Source organism: Salmo salar, chromosome 09 (genome assembly GCF_965601325.2).
Source record: "Salmo salar chromosome 09, fSalSal1, whole genome shotgun sequence".
In the NCBI taxonomy this organism is placed as follows: Eukaryota; Metazoa; Chordata; class Actinopteri; order Salmoniformes; family Salmonidae; genus Salmo; species Salmo salar.
In genome coordinates, this window is record NC_138299.1 from 45,917,890 (window position 1) to 45,934,668 (window position 16,779).

General features: G+C 40.4%; 1 protein-coding gene across 1 annotated transcript in view; it reads right to left on the minus strand.

Moving 5' to 3' along the window:
- sntg2 (syntrophin, gamma 2) overlaps nt 1-14,322 on the minus strand; it is a 376,324-nt gene extending 362,002 nt beyond the window's left edge. Inside the window, exons 1-2 of the mRNA XM_014211539.3 lie at nt 13,901-14,322; nt 5,457-5,594 (exon numbers count right to left, since the gene is read on the minus strand). Of these exons, the coding sequence (XP_014067014.2) occupies nt 5,457-5,594; nt 13,901-13,969 (207 nt within the window). The 5' untranslated portion in view covers nt 13,970-14,322. The remainder of the gene's footprint in view (nt 1-5,456; nt 5,595-13,900) is intronic.
- Nucleotides 14,323-16,779: the final 2,457 nt, after the last annotated feature.

The following is a 16,779-nucleotide window of genomic DNA, read 5'->3' on the forward strand; positions in this document are numbered from 1 at the left end:
AATATTTTAGGAGCAGCCTTTTTACATGTTCGTAACATTGAAAAAAATCGGACACTCTTTACCAAAAATAATGCAGAAAATCTAATCCATGCTAATGTCACATAACATTAGACTACTGCAATGCTCCTCTCCTTGTCTACCTGGATAAGGCGCTAAATAAACTTCAGCTCGTGCTAAATATCGCTGTTAGAATCTTGACTAGAACCCCCCAAAATTATCATATTACTTCAGTTCTAGCCTCTGGCTTTCTGTTAAGCCTAGGGCTGATTTCAAGGTTTTACCGCTAACCTACCAAGCATTACATGGACTTGCTCCTACCTATCTTGCCGATTTGGTCGTGCCGTACATACGTACACGTATGCTACATTCACAAAATGCAGGCCTCCTTAATGTTCTTAGAATTTCTAAGCAAAGAGCTGGAGGCATGGCTTTCTTCCATAAAGCTACATTTTTATGGAATGGTCTGCCAATCTATGTGAGAGAGGCAGACTCAGTCTCAACCTTTAAGTCCTTACTGAAGACTCATCTCTTCAGTAGGTCCTATGATTGAGTGTTGTCTGGTCCAGCGTGTGAAGGTGAACGGCAAGGCACTGGAGTGACGAACCACCCTTGCGGTCTCTGCCTGGCCGGCTACCCTCTCTCCACTGGGATTCTCTGCCTCTGACCCTATTACGGGGGCTGAGTCACTGGCTTGCTTGTGCTCTCCCATGCCATCTCTGGGAGGGGTGCATCACGTTATGCCAGGCGTCTTTCACTATACTCAACATGAGTGGGTTGAGTCACTGACGTGATCTTTTTTGATGTCCTCGGGCAGTGGGGGGGAATTTCGTGGGCTATGCTCGGCCTTGTCTCAGGGTAGTAAGTTGGTGGTCTGTTGATATCCTTTTGGTGGTGTGGAGGCTGTGCTTTGGCAAAGTGGGTGGGGTTATATCTTGTCTGATTTTCCCTTTCCCAGGAAAACTTTGTACGGGGCCACAGTGTCCCCGACCCCCCCTGTCTCAGTCTCCAGTATCTATGCTGCAATAGTCTATGTGCCGGGGGGCTAGGGTCAGTCAGTTATATCTGGTGTAATTCCCCTGTCTTATCTGGTGTCCTGTGTGATTTTAGGTATAATCTCTCTAATTCTCCCATCTCTCTCTCTCTCTCTATCTCCACTCCCGGAGGACCTGAGCCCTAGGACCATGGCTCAGGACTAGCTGGCCTGACGACTCCTGGCTGTCCCCATCCCCAGTCCACCTGGTCATGCTGCTAATCCAGTGTTTACTGTTCTGCCTGCAGCTATGGAATCCTAACCTGTTCACCGGTCGCGCTACTTTGTCCCAGACCAGCTGTTTTGACCCTCTCTGTCCCTCTCTGCCTCTCTCTCTCTTTCTCTCTCTAACATATATGCTGTCTCGACCTCTGAATGCTATGACAAGTCAACTGACATTTATTCCTGAGGTGCTGACCTGTTGCCACTGTGATTATTATTTTACCTTTCTGGTCATCTATGAACGTTTGAACATCTCGAAGAACGATCTAGCCTTAATAGCCATGCACTCTTATAATATACACCTGGAAGAGCCAGAAGAGGACTGGCCACCCCTCAGAGCCTGGTTCCTCTCTAGGTTTCTTCCTAGGTTCCTGCCTCCTTTGGGAGACTTTCCTAGCCACTGTGTTTCAACATCTGCATTGCTTACTCTCTGGGTTTTTAGGCTTGGTTTCTGTATAAGCAGTTTGTGACAACTGCTGATGTAAAAAGGGCTTTATAAATGCATTTGATCGATTGATTTGATTGATAGACCATCCAAGTGTAATTAATACATTTACCATTAATAACATCTATCAATAGGTGCCCTTCTTGACGAGGCATTGGAAAACCTCCCTGGTTTTGTGGTTGAATCTGTGTTTGAAATTCACTGCTCGACTGAGAGACCTTACAGACAATTGTATGTGTGGGGTACAGAGATAATGTAGTCATTCACAAATCATGTTAAACACCATTAATGCACAAAGAGTGAGTCCATGCAACTTATTATGTGACTAGTTATGCAAATGTTTACTCCTGAACATATTTAGGCTTGTCATAATGAAGAGGTAGACTACATGTAAAACAACATAATTCCACTTTGACATTTTAAATCAAATCAAATTGTATTGGTCGCATACACACATATAGCAGATGCAGTAATATTTAACAATTCACACAAATCTGGAGTAGAAGAATGGAATTAAGAAATATATAATATTAGGATGAGCAACGTAGGAGTCCAGAATATATACAGTTGAAGTCGGAAGTTTACATACACCTTAGCCAAATACATTTAAACTCCGTTTTTCACAATTGTCTGAAATGTAATCCTAGTAAAAATTCCCGGTTTTAAGTCACTTAGGATCACCTCTTTATTTTAAGAATGTGAAATGTCAGAATAATAGTAGAGAGAATGATTTATTTCAGCTTTTATTTCTTTCATCACATTCCCAGTGGGTCAGAAGAATACATACACTCAATTAGTATTTGGTAGCATTGCATTTAAATTGTTTAATTTGGGTGAAATATTTCGGGTAGACTTCAAAAAGCTTCCCACAATAAGTTGGGTGAATTTTGGCCCATTCCTCCTGACAGAGCTGGTGTAACTGAGTCAGGTTTGTAGGCCTCCTTGTTCGCACACACTTTCTCAGTTCTGCCCACAAATTTTCTATTGGATTGAGGTCAGGGCTTTGTGATGGCCACTCCAATACCTTGACTTTGTTGTCCTTAAGCCATTTTGCCACAACTTTGGAAGTATGCTTGGGGTCATTGTCCATTTGGAAGACCCATTTTCGACCAAGCTTTAACTTCCTGACTGATGTCTTGAGAAGTTGCTTCAATATATCCACATAATTTTCCTCCTCATGATGCAACCTATTTTGTGAAGTGCACCAGTCCCTCCTGCAGCAAAGCACCCCCACAACATAATTCTGCCACCCCTGTGCTTCACGGTTGGGATGGTGTTCTTCGGCTTGCAAGCATCTCCCTTTTTCCTCCAAACATAACGATGGTCATTATGGCCAAACAGGTCTATTTTTGTTTCATCAGACCAAAGGACATTTCTCCAAAAAGTATGATTTTTGTCCCCAGGTGCAGTTGCAGACCCTAGTCTGGCTTTTTTATGGCGGTTATGGAGCAGTGGCTTCTTCCTTGCTGAGAGGCCTTTCAGGTTATGTCGATATAGGACTCCTTTTACTGTGGATATAGATACTTTTGTACCTGTTGCCTCCAGCATCTGCACGAGGTCCTTTGCTGTTGTTCTGGGATTGATTTGCACTTTTCGCATCAAAGTACGTTCATCTCTAGGAAACAAAACGCGTCTCCTTCCTGAGCTGTATGATGGCTGCGTGGTCCCATTGTGTTTATACTTGCGTACTATTGTTTGTACAGTTGAACGTGGTACCTTCAGGCGTTTTGAAATTAACCAGACTTGTGGAGGTCTACAATTTTTTTCCTGAGTTCTTGGCTGATTTCTTTTGATTTTCCCATGATGTCAAGCAAAGATGCACTGAGTTTTAAGGTAGGTTTTGAAATACATCCACAGGTACACCTCCAATTGACTCAAATTATATCAATTAGCCTATCAGAAGCTTCTAAAGCCATGACATCATTTTCTGGAATTTCCTAAGCTTTTTAAAGGCACAGTCATCTTAGTGTATGTAAACTTCTGACCCACTGGAATTGTGATACAGTGATTTATAAGTGAAAGAATCTGTCTGTAAACAATTGTTGGAAAAATTACTTGTATCATGCACAAAGTAGATGTCCTAACCAACTTGCCAAAACTATAGTTTGTTAACAAGACATTTGTAGAGTGTTTGAAAAACGAGTTTTAATGACTCCAACCTAAGTGTATGTAAACTTCCGACTTCAACTGTATATATATACACACACATACACACACATATATACAGTACCAGTCCAAAATTTTAGAACACCTACTCATTCTATGGTTTTTCTTTATTTTTACTATTTTCTACATTGTAGAATAATAGTTAAGACATCAAAACTATTAAATAACGCATATGGAATCAAGTAGTAACCAAGAAATGTTAAACAAATCCAAATATATTTTATATTTGAGGTGAATAATGTTTCATCAAATACTTTTTTATATATTTTTTGATAATTCAAGAAGTCTTAATATTCAAAGTCAAATAGCTGAATCCTTGGTATGACCTTAAAACAGTTCCATAAAGCTTAGTAAGAACCCCCCTCCGCCCCTTCCCTGGCTTAGACAGGGCTTACACTCTTATGGGGCTCCTGAGTGGCGCTGTGGTCTAAGGCACTGCATCTCAGTCGCTAGAGGCATCACTACAGACACCCTGGTTCATATCTAGGCTATATCACAACCGGCTGTGATTGTGAGTCCCATAGGGTGGTGCACAATTGGCCCAGCGTCGTCTGGGTTTGGCTGGTGTAGGCAGTCATTGTAAATAAGAATTTGTTCTTGACTGACTTACCTTCTTAAATAAAGGTTACATAATGGAGAGAATGGAATGGCCTCATGTTTGATGTATTTGATATCATTCCGCTCCGACCACGAGCCCGTCGTCCCCAATTAAGGTGCCACCAACCTCCTGTGTTCTGAAGGCACTGTACAAACAGAAAGCTGAGACCATCCTTTCTTTGTCAGGGACAAGGTGAGGAAGCTTCCAAAGCTGTGTTTTTCCCGCAATTCCATTTTGAAAAGTTAATCAGAACAAAAAAAATTATTGAGCGCATCAAGGGAGAGTGGCTCACTCATCACAGCAGCAGGCCCAAGCGAGGGAACAGGCACAGGGGCAGGGCAGACACTTTCATTACCGGAATCATGATGATAATGCATTTTACTGTTTGACCAAAATCCTGGTTTTAGCCGCCCCCCCCCCCCAAAAAAAAAATTGTGACAATGTAGTATGTGCTCTTTCTACATTTTCTAGGCATCCTTTACGTGTTTCACTATCCATAATCTCTTCTAAATGATAAAACACTTGACTTTGTAAATCTTAACAGACCCAACAAAAAATGGTGCAGCCCATCTGCCATTTTCCAGAATTGCCAGATGGCCAATCCGCCCCTGCCATTTTAGAGACTTTCAATACAGTATATTAAAACGAATGTACACAAGAGGGCGTGGCTTCTTTAGAAAGGTATGACGCAAAGCATATCAACTAAGGCTAAATGTGAATCACATCTTTCATGTCCCCATTACATCCAACTATAAGCTATCGTAAGCTATACACATCAGTGTCAGGATGTGAAAAGCTTGAGTCAGCTGTGGTCTCGTCATCATCAGGGGATAGGTATTAATGTGAACGGAACTGAAGTCATTTCAAGTCAATGAACAATGAGTAACAGGAGCACAAATACCAGTTTGAGATTCAAGTGTTAGTTACGTGTGCCTGGTTAACCCAAGTATGGGAAAACCCACCCCCTAATGTCAAGGTAAAGCCTCAGTACTTACATTTAATTGTCGGTCACCCCCTCTCGTGCAAACCACATCCAGCTTCTGTATGGTCAACACCTCTTTTGTCAGCTTTAGGCGGACATCATAAGTATTACTGGTCTCCTTGTTATACAGCAGGGCAATTCCAGATTTTGTCTGTTGAGATAGATAGAAAAAATTACATTTTACCTGCCTGAGTTACTGTGTTGCTATAGTGACCTAGTTCTCTCACTAACAACAGGAGCTCAAAGAGCTGCTTCACAAAAAAAAAAAGGCTTTTGTATTTTTTTGACAAACTTTTTTTTCTCCTTTCCCTCTAAAGTGTTGTGCTTTTACTTCTGTTCACATGATATCCTCCATGGATTCTTTCTACGCCTTGTTTGTCGTTCCATATCTTGCTTTTTTGCCCTAATGGGCTAGAAGAATTGGATTTTTTATGTTTTTACACAGCTGCAACTTCATTTGGTCGCTATAAGTTATACCCTTTTGTCTAATGAGGACCTGTCTTTGTCTTCCTACTTGATGCTAAAGCAGCGTTACCTCTTTTTTGCATTTTTAAATAGTATGATGTTATGTTTGGTTACATAAGACAGAACGTTACTTAAGGAAAAAAATGGAAGGAGGGTGGTTGGTCAGGACGGACAAGTGGGCCCAATATGCGAATGTCTGGCAACCCAAAAGTTGTGTGTTCGGATCTCATCACGGACAACTTTAGCATTTTAGCTACTTTTCAACTACTTAGCATGTTAGCTAACCCTTTAACCTAACTCCTAACCCTAGCTTTAACCATAACCTAAAACCTAACCACTAACCCTAACTCTTAACCATAACCTTAACCCTAACTTTAAGCCCTAACCTTAACCCCTAACCTAAAGCACTAACCCAAACTCTTAACAATAACCTTAACCATAACCTTAACCATTAACCTTAACCCTAACCATTAACCCTAACCCCTAGCCTAGCTAACGTTAGCCACTTAGCCACCTAGCTATGGATTGGAATTCGCACATATCATACGTATTACAAATTCGTAAATATTGTACGAATTCCAATTCATGACATATCGTACGAATTGTATGACGGACATCCACAAACGAATACATACCATACGAAACGTAACATATAATAATACTTTGACTGTCACAGATTTACAGTTACTATGTTCTGTCTACCCCTGAGTCCAGGTTGGTTCACAACAAGAAGCCTCCCTTCACTTCACACATCACAAGACCCAGTAACCAGAACCCTGGTGGTGGGAGAAGAGAGACATGGAATGCACCCTGACTTCCGATCTTGTCATAGGTCTCCATCATGTACTTGTGTTTCTTCATCTCCCCTGCTGAGATTCTGGGTTCGCAACCGCAGGTGATAATACATTTTTTTTTAAATTGTGTAATATTATTTAGGTTTACAAACATTTGTTGAACTTTTAGGTTTTCAACCACATGTTACTTCATAAGAATTAACTTCACGTTAAAGTCTCATACAAATCTCAATTATTTAGAATTGGAAAAATAAACTCGTAATCTTTGTTAATGCCATTTGTGTTTTCAGGAAACCTAATAAGCTTTCTCATAGAGTAGCAGCATCCCTTACATTTGTGCTCCCGAGTGGCACAGTGGTCTAAGACTCTGCATCTCAGTGCAAGAGGTGTCACTGCAGTACCTGGTTTGAATCCAGGCTGCATCACATCTGGCTGTGATTGGGAGTTCCATAGGGAGTGTCATCTGGGTTTGGGCAGGGTAGGCTGTCATTGTAAATAAGAATTTGTTCTTAACTGACTTGCCTAGTTAAATAAAAGTTAAATAAAAAATTAAATTGTTAGCTACACTATCCTTACGAACTGCGTAGCATTACAGCAGTATGTACATGTTAGCTAGTTACCTAATGTTAGTTGGCTACTAATACATCGAACTTGCCAGGCAGAATATTAACTGTCTGCTATTTAACTAACTACCCAAAGTTTAATGACTTGATTATTTACATAATTCTTAGCTAAGTGTTATAGTCATGCGATTCAACGGCTATCTACTCCGATTTCAGAGCACTCTCGCGCAGAATAACTCATGAATTTACGAATGCTCATTGAATATGGCTGGTGTCAGTAAACATAGGCCAAAAAAAATTCAATTGTTGCCAGCAGCACAGTTACAGTCACCAACGCGCTGGATAACATGAAAACAGCCTAACCAGCTCTGCTATGGCGAGTAAAATAGTCAGAGTGAGGTGTTCTCTAATTTTTGTCTGGAAGTAGCTAGCCAATGTTAGCCAGTTAGCTTGGGTGCTTGGCTGCCGTTGAAAGCTCGGATCAACCCTACTCCTCGGCCAGAGTGTCCTGTGTGTGCTCTGAACGCTCCGAGAGCGAAACACTCTGAATTTACGAACGGACAATCTGACAACGCTCTGGACTTACATCTGACAATGCTCTGGATTTATGAAGGGTTTAGCTAGTCATTTGTTATGCTAACAAGCTAGCAAGAGGTTGCATAACAATAGCATCAACTTCCGGTAGACAGGCGAAGCGCTAGTACACTCAACTGAAAGGATACCTTTTGTTTACAGTATACTAAAATGAACTAATAGTATATAGTATGTAGTATATACTCATTAAGTATGTAATATACAGTATGTTAGTATGGGTATTTGAACCAAGCTTATGTGTTCACTTCTATGAACGGTACTCCACTAAACCCCATAATCATTCTGTAATCTGTGATGATGGAATTTATTAAAATGATTCAAAACAATTTGTCGGCTACCTACCTGGAACCAGATGGAACATGGTGTTTGTAAAAGGAAGTGTAGTTACTGTGCAGTTATTAGGTAATTAGCATTTTAATAAGTCATTTCTAAGTAACGTTCTAAGCAGTGGTCTGTAAAATAAAGTGTTACTGTATTTACCCTAATGAGCTGCCCCATAATGCATCAGCATTTAAGACCTCTTACATAAACACTTCATAGATATAATCTATTATTTGAAATATTTATTCAACACTGTAATCATTTGTGACACTGGTGTGGGACTGTTTACCAGAAGAAATTTGTTCTATGTCAAGATAAGACCAGTGTTACCATGAATCCTGAAAGTCATGAATATTTAATGTACAGTATATTTTGTTTCACCGCCAAGCTCTGTTTCCTCCCAGTTCATAATGTTGTTATTGTAGCCTTTGGTGAGAGCGTTGAGCCAGTAACCGAAAGGTTGCTAGTTCGAATCCCCAAGACAAAAATGTGAACAATCTGCCGATGTGCCCATGAGCAAGTCACTGAATTATAATCACTCCAGGGACGCTGGACAATGGTGACCCTGGTCTTGACTCCACTCTCCGAGGGTGTCTCAGAGGGAGTTGGGATATGCAGAAAACACATTGCAATTTACACATGTGTATTAATACGTACTTCTACACGTGTGAAATAGAACAAATATAAGCACCCACCCAATTATTATTATAAAATATGTTTCTATTGGGGTGAGAACTTTATTGATGAATTAATTCATTTATACTTATTTATTTGTACAGATTGTGGCAGTGCTCTTATTCATGTCCATTCAGCAACCCTCACCCATTCACCCACAATGTTGTCATTACGACACTGAACCACTTCCCTGTGGTTTTTAATGTGTGGCTGTTTTCGGGCTTGTTAACATCATGTTTGGTGGTACATTACTACAAAAAAAAAACTCCAAGGACAAACATAGTGAAAACCTCCATTTAGGTAGATATTATTTGCAGTCATTGGCTTATTGCACTAATAAGATGCCAAGATTCAATTTACGCTTCCTTTTCACCCCATCTGCATCCCCTAGAGAGAGGATGCCAGATATAATTATTGTCTTGTGTCCCCTCTCATGTATATTGTCCAGATGCGTTTTTCCTTAGTCGCTACGTAAAGCTTTGAATAATAGTTATCTCCTTCTGGAAGTCAAGGGAAAATGCATGACCTAAATTCCAAACTGTCTTTGAAAAAGAATGGGACCCTCCTCTACAACTTTAAAAAAGGTATGGATCAAACATTTGTGCTATCTAGAGATTGCATCCCATCTACTTCCTAAAGCGGTATGGGAATCAAACATTGTAGCTTATAGAGTCAAGTATTTTATTACATTTTTTATTTAACCTTTATTTAACTAGGCAAGTCAGTTAAGAACAAATTCATATTTACAATGATGGCCTAGGAACAGTTGGTTAACTGTCTTGTTCAGGGGCAGAACGGCAGATTTTTACCTTGTCAGTTCAGGGATTTGAGCGTGCAACCTTTCGGTTACAAGGCCAACGCTCTAACCACTAGGCTATCTGCCGCCCCACAACGTCAGCCAACATAACGTGTAACGTAACTTATTTGAAAAGGCATTACTTTATTACATTTTCAACATTTTCTTAACATTTGTCATAATTAATTATTAAAGCAAATACACACTATTTCACATGCAGCAATGGATAGATATGTTCACAAAAGGATATGGATACATGAAAAGTACTGGGTGTCCTTAGTAGGTGTCGTAATCAGTGCTTTTGTCAAGCTTGGTCTTTCATCTGTTTCCCTTTATGATCTCAGTCTGGAATCATAATGAACTCAGTGGAATACAGGTGAACTCAGTAGAATACAAATGAACTCAGTGGAATACAAATGAACTCAGTAGAAAACAAATGAACTCAGTGGAATACAAATGAACTCAGTGGAATACAGGTGAACTCAGTGGAATACAGGTGAACTCAGTAGAATACAAATGAACTCAGTAGAATACAGGTGAACTCAGTAGAATACAAATTAACTTAGTGGAATACAGGTGAACTCAGAAGAATACAGGTAAACTCAGTAGAATACAGGTGAACTCAGTAGAATACAAATTAACTCAGTGGAATACAGGTGAACTCAGAAGAATACAGGTAAACTCAGTAGAATACAGGTAAACTCAGTAGAATACAGGTGAACTCAGTAGAATACAGGTGAACTCAGTAGAACACAGGTGAACTCAGTAGAACACAGGTGAACTCAGATGAACTCAGGTGGATACAGATGAACTCAGATGAACTACATAAAGGTTTGAATAATAGTTATCTCCTTCTGGAAGTCAAGGGAAAATGCATGACCTAAATTTCCCTCTGGTTGGAAGTCATTTAAACTTTCCCTCTGGTTGGAAGTCATTTAAACTTTCCCTCTGGTTGGAGGTCATTTAAACTTTCCCTCTGGTTGGAAGTCATTCCAACTTTCCCTCTGGTTGGAGGTCATTTAAACTTTCCCTCTGGTTGGAGGTCATTTAAACTTTCCCTCTGGTTGGAAGTCATTTAAACTTTCCCTCTGGTTGGAGGTCATTTAAACTTTCCCTCTGGTTGGAGGTCATTTAAACTTTCCCTCTGGTTGGAAGTCATTTAAACTTTCCCTCTGGTTGGAGGTCATTTAAACTTTCCCTCTGGTTGGAGGTCATTTAAACTTTCCCTCTGGTTGGAGGTCATTTAAACTTTCCCTCTGGTTGGAGGTCATTTAAACTTTCCCTCTGGTTGGAGGTCATTTAAACTTTCCCTCTGGTTGGAGGTCATTTAAACTTTCCCTCTGGTTGGAGGTCATTTAAACTTTCCCTCTGGTTGGAGGTCATTCAAACCTTCCCTCGAGGGATAATGTCAGCGAAGCGATGCTCAGTTGAGGGCCAAGCATAATCTGTTTACAATTTTAAGGGAATATCCTAAATTGTAATACAATTTGGGGCTGTCAAAATTACACCAAAAGTACACCTATTGTGATCTGTGATCATTCAGGAATTCAAGGGGAATACAATCCAGCATAATGATACACAGTAAATATAATATTAACAATAATCACACATCATCAGCAATATGACAGCGAGGTTAAACAGGTATTATGCAAATCAGTAGAACCTGGTGTGCGCAAACACTTCGGAAAGATCCAATTTTTAGAGAAGGCAAGGAGGATTAAAAAAATAAAAATCTCATTTTGAAATGCATAGGACATCATTCAAATTCATGAGGTCTCTGCCTTAGAACAAAATGAAAATGTTGTGGGTCACTAATAACAATGCAGTGGAGGAGTTGCATTTTTTTATTTGATAAGTAAACATCTCAGGAAAGGATTTAAAATCGCTATCAGCCTAGGTGATCTTATAGGAATCATATATAGGAGAATCATTATCTGGTTGAGATTGCATCGCTTACAGCCAGTATAATAGAGAGTCAAGTTAAAAGCCACCAAGGTGGCTGTGGATATGACATTTTCCAAACAGAAACGTCAGTAGGACTCACATGGTTTAATATTAAGCCTGATTGATTTCCTGGCTACAACTCCATCGACTTTCACACTCCACTGGGGTGTAATTATGTTCCATGCTAAGAGGAACCTCCAGGCCTTTGACCAGAGGGAGTTGCATGGTTTTTTTCCCCCCCATGTACATCACAGTTTTCATTACAGCATAAATCAAAGGAGGTGTTTCATTAAAGAATAATAACCAAAAAGATCAGATGCTGAAGGCAGATTAGAACATGGTTTGATAGTACAGATACTGGTTGGCCTCTGGCACTACAGCCAGGAATGTTGAACATTTAATATACCTCACAATGGATGATCATTCCTTGGAGAATGTAACTGAAGTGATGGGACTTAATGAGCGCCAGGTTGGCCCATCCCATGACACTTAAGACTTAACTCATTTACATGACTAGATCAGATAGTATCTTTCCCATTCATTGGGCTTGAGCCTTATGGCTGAATCTACAGCTATAGGACGTGGGACATGGAGTCATCTCAAAAAAAGAGTGTAAACGTAATTCTAAAAAAGTTTAAAGGGCAGACCAGGGCAGTTTAGAGGCTCACATTGAAAAGCAATAGAACATCTAATCAATTTAGAACATATAAACAACAAAATGGCATACAGACATCCAATTGTCTCTGTAATTATCCTAAAAAAAACCAGAGCATCTGTGGAAATAGGGGCTGTTGATCCCGTGGGAAGAAGATGAATGGTTAAACACCTTTAATCATTACTGAGATTCATAACAGAAGACAATGCTTCTGTTATTCACTTTTGTTCGTATGAATGTTTTATTGTCTAATGTTTCATACGCTACTATCTTTTTTTGTGTGTCTGAAGTTACCACTCTACTTATGATTAGGTCATATCAACCTTTTAAACCTAGAAACCATAACAAAATGCCAACCCTGCCTTTGTTTTGGTAGAAAGAAAAAAACTGAGGGATGAGTCTGGAGAAATGTAACCACTCTCAAATGTATAGGCAGAGCTATGGATGCAAGGACTGACCATCTGTAATATCAAAATAAATATTTAATTTATACATTAAAAAAAAATGGATGTAGGAACTGTGGATCTCTTATATCAAAAATACAACTTTCATCACTGCGGGTCTGTACGATATTGGAGGGTTGTTTTATAGAAACAAATAAATTGGGGAAATTCACTTTCAATAATGGAAGAATATAAGGAGGAATTATTAAGAAGTAAAAAAAAAAACATGTATTGTATTGGTCATTAAGGTCACGTTAGGGGGGAGGGGAGGGACTGAAATATCAGACTGGTGGCTTGAACCTTGATCTCAGTGGACAATGGATGTTATGATGCATAATCTAGTGTGTTGTCAACAATTGAATCATACGTTTGACTAAATTAAGTATTTGTTATAATATAGTACCCTTTTCTTATTCCACAGTACTGAGATATGAACCACTTGGTTGGTCCCCAAATTGTTTTTTTTTTAAGTATTGCTTTTTAGTCTTTTTACATTTTAACTATTTATTTAATATTCCTCCTCTTCAAGGTCTCTACAGTACTAGCAGGAATAGTGGAACATTAATCCCTCACCAACTGAATTCCAGCCTTTTATCCCATATCTTTGGGGACCAACTCCCGAGTTTTCTTACAGCCCTCTGACTGGGCTAAATTAGAGTGCCACAGCCATGACTGAACTGCAGAAACCCAAAAGAATACAAATGATTTAAATTGATGCAGGAGGGCCGAGTTGACCAATCAAATTCAAGTTAAGATTGTTTTCACATCAACTTTTAAATCCACTGTCAAAACATGCTCTACAAGCAGGTTGAGAATAGGGTAAAGGTTCATTATGTACTTTTTAATCACAACTTCAACCTACTTTGATCATCTTATTTACCTATAGCGTTGCAGGAGGACAAATAGGCGATTATTGATAACCACAAGCCATATAGGAACAGAAGTATTCATCCAATAACAATATAGGAACGCAATGAATGCAGAATAGATTGTGTCAAGGTCAAATAAAAACAACTTTCTTTATATTCATTATAATTCTCCTACTTCCTGCTTCTCAAGCATCCATGGGGCAATGATCTACTGATGTGATATTTTGTATAAACCCTGACCTTTTCTTTCCAGCGGAACTGGGGCATATCTGATTAAACAAACTAAACAAAATATATATTTAGTACGTTAAAGAAAGGCAGAGAGAGCCTGTACTTGCCCAAGTTGGAACCAAGAGGCTGGCTGGACGCTCTATCTGTTCCGGTAGCTGTTTCCCGGCCACATTCATTTCCCATACAGCCGCTGGCTCTGTCCGCAGACCTCGAAGAGACTTTCATGAGTGAGTCATTTATCCAACAATACTCGGTTAATGCCGTTTTACAACGTCCCATTCACCAAGAAGCATACGGACGGGCAGACTGACCAAGCGTATAGCCAGTGCGCAACGGGGTAGACTTCAAAGGTAGGCAGGCAGACTACTTCGCTCAACAGTGCACTATCTAGTCGCTCGGTGACATTTCCCGATGGTGTTTCTAGATCTGGTCGATAGTCACGCAATAAATGGGTAACTATCTGAAAATAAATGCACAGCTCAAAATGTTAGATAGATGAATCCATAAGTGAGGTTAAAACAGCTGCCGCTGCTCCTCGCTGCATTCTGTGTCGTGATTGGTGAGGCGCACAACACACCGCCTGTATGCTGTCTCCACCTGTTGTCATTGTAAGAAATTCTATTCATTTTATATGATAAAAAAAATGTATACTAATATTTTATTAAGCATGGATTTCCATGATTAAAATGGTTAGGTAGGCCTTATGTGTCTAATCAACAGAACTACAGCCATACGGCTATGAGTTATTCCTCTCAATAATAAAGGACATGATTAACATCTAGATTTTGAATAAATTAATGTTGATTTTGTCATATTTCAAAGGGAGCAGGACTAGACTTCAAACGTCCAAGACTCTCTGCAGCAGACCTTGAAATGTATCTTACACATTCAATCCATGAACCAAATGTATTGTTGTTTTGAAAAACATTGATACGAATGAATTTTGGAAGAGAACACAACGCTGTGAATTCCCCCGAATTCTAACAATAAAAGATGTACGGGCAATATAGTTCCACGTTTTATTAGTCATATGTACAGGATACACATCCAGCGAAATGTTTACTTGCAGGTTCCTTCTGGACAATGCAACAACAATAAGAAATAATAAAAGATAAGAATGAACATAAAGTAAATGACAGTAGAATAGAATAAAGATGTTAGAGAAAGTATAATACAGGAGGATATAGTTTACAATATATTCTTTGCCGTCTACGGAATACCCTGGAGGTTAGAATATGTGTGACTCTGCAGAAGGGCTTTTCACCTTTTTCCACATTTCCCTCACCCTCAAATAGAAAACAGATCCCTCTTCTCCAGCCTGACTGTCCATGATATGGATCACTCTCACTGCAACCAATCTGGTACTATTTTTAGCATGTCTCTCCTCATACTCAAGACAGTTATGTCGTCTCAGGTTCTATATGTTTGATTCAGCCCGGGATTCTGAAATTGGGGGATTCATTTGCACTGCCAGCTGGAAGCCTGTTTAAATGGTGCAAGCGATTTTCTTTTTTGCAGTTTGACCAAAAAATAAATCGATGCACCTGATGAGAGGAAGTACTTGAGGTGTTATTTCAATTATTGAAGCGAAAATGAAACACTGCAGTCTAACATGTCAACTCTGAAAATCCTTCCATTATTGCAAATAGCAAGATTTTTCTATGGGAGAGGAATCCTACTACTCTGGCTCTGATGCCTCTTCTCCCTCAGGAGGCTTAAAAGATTTGGCATGGGCCCTCAGATCCTCAAAACGTTTTATAGCTGCACAATATTGAGAGCATCTTGACTGGCTGCATCACTGCTTGGTATGGCAACTGCTTGGCAAGGTGCAGTTTTTGCCATGATGCTCTCATACGGTCTGCGTCTGAGTGATGGAATCAGGGAGAACAGGCCGTGGTTGAGCTGGCTGAGGTCCCTGGAGGGCAGGCAGTGTGCACCCAATGGTGCGTTCGGTTGAGCGAACAACCCTCTGTAGAGCCTTGTGGTCAGTGGCGGTGGAGTTGACATACCAGGCTGTGATGCAACCCGACAGGATGCTCCCGATGGTGGAACTGTAGAACATTTTGAGAGCCCTCGTGTTGAAGGTTGAAGTGTCGCTGTCATGCCTTAATCACCACGGTGTCAATGTGGTTTGACCATTTCAGCTCCTCAGAGATGTTTAGGAATTTTCAGTTTTTGACCATTTTGGCTCCTCAGAGATGTTTAGGAATTTTCCGTTTTTGACCATTTCAGCTCCTCAGAGATGTTTAGGAATGTTCAGTTTTTGACCATTTCGGCTCCTCAGAGATGTTTAGGAATTTTCAGTTTTTGACCATTTCAGCTCCTCAGAGATGTTTAGGAATTTTCCGTTTTGACCATCTCCATGCTGGCCACATTGATGAGGATGGGGGCGTGCCCAGCCTGGTTCCTCTTGAAGTCCACAATCAGCACCTTTGTTTTGCTGACATTGAGGGAGAGGTTGTTTACCTGGCACCACACCATCGTTGTTGGTAATCAGGCCCACTACTGTCGTGTCATTAGCAAACTTGATGATGGAGTTGGAACTGTGTGAAGCCATGCAGTCGTGGGTATACAGGGAGTACAGGAGGAGACTGAGGACGCACCCTTATGGGGCCCCCATGTTGAGGATCAGTGTGGAGGAGGTCATGTTTTCTACCTTCACCACCTGAGGGCGGCCTGACAGGAAGTCCAGGACCCAGTTGCATAGGGAGGAGTTCAAACCCAGGGCTGTGGGCTTTATGTTGAGCTTAGAGGGCACTATGGAAATGAAGGCAGAGCTGTAGTCAATGAACAGCATCCTGACATACGCATTCCTTTTGTCCAGCTGGGTGAGGGCAGTGTGCAGTGCAATGGCAATTGCATCTTCCGTGGATCTGTCGGGGCGGTAGGGTCGAGTGATAGGGTCAAGTGTGTCGGTGATAGAGGAGGTGATGTGATCTTTGACTAGCCTCTCGAAGCAAGTGAGTGCTACGGGTCGGTAGTCATT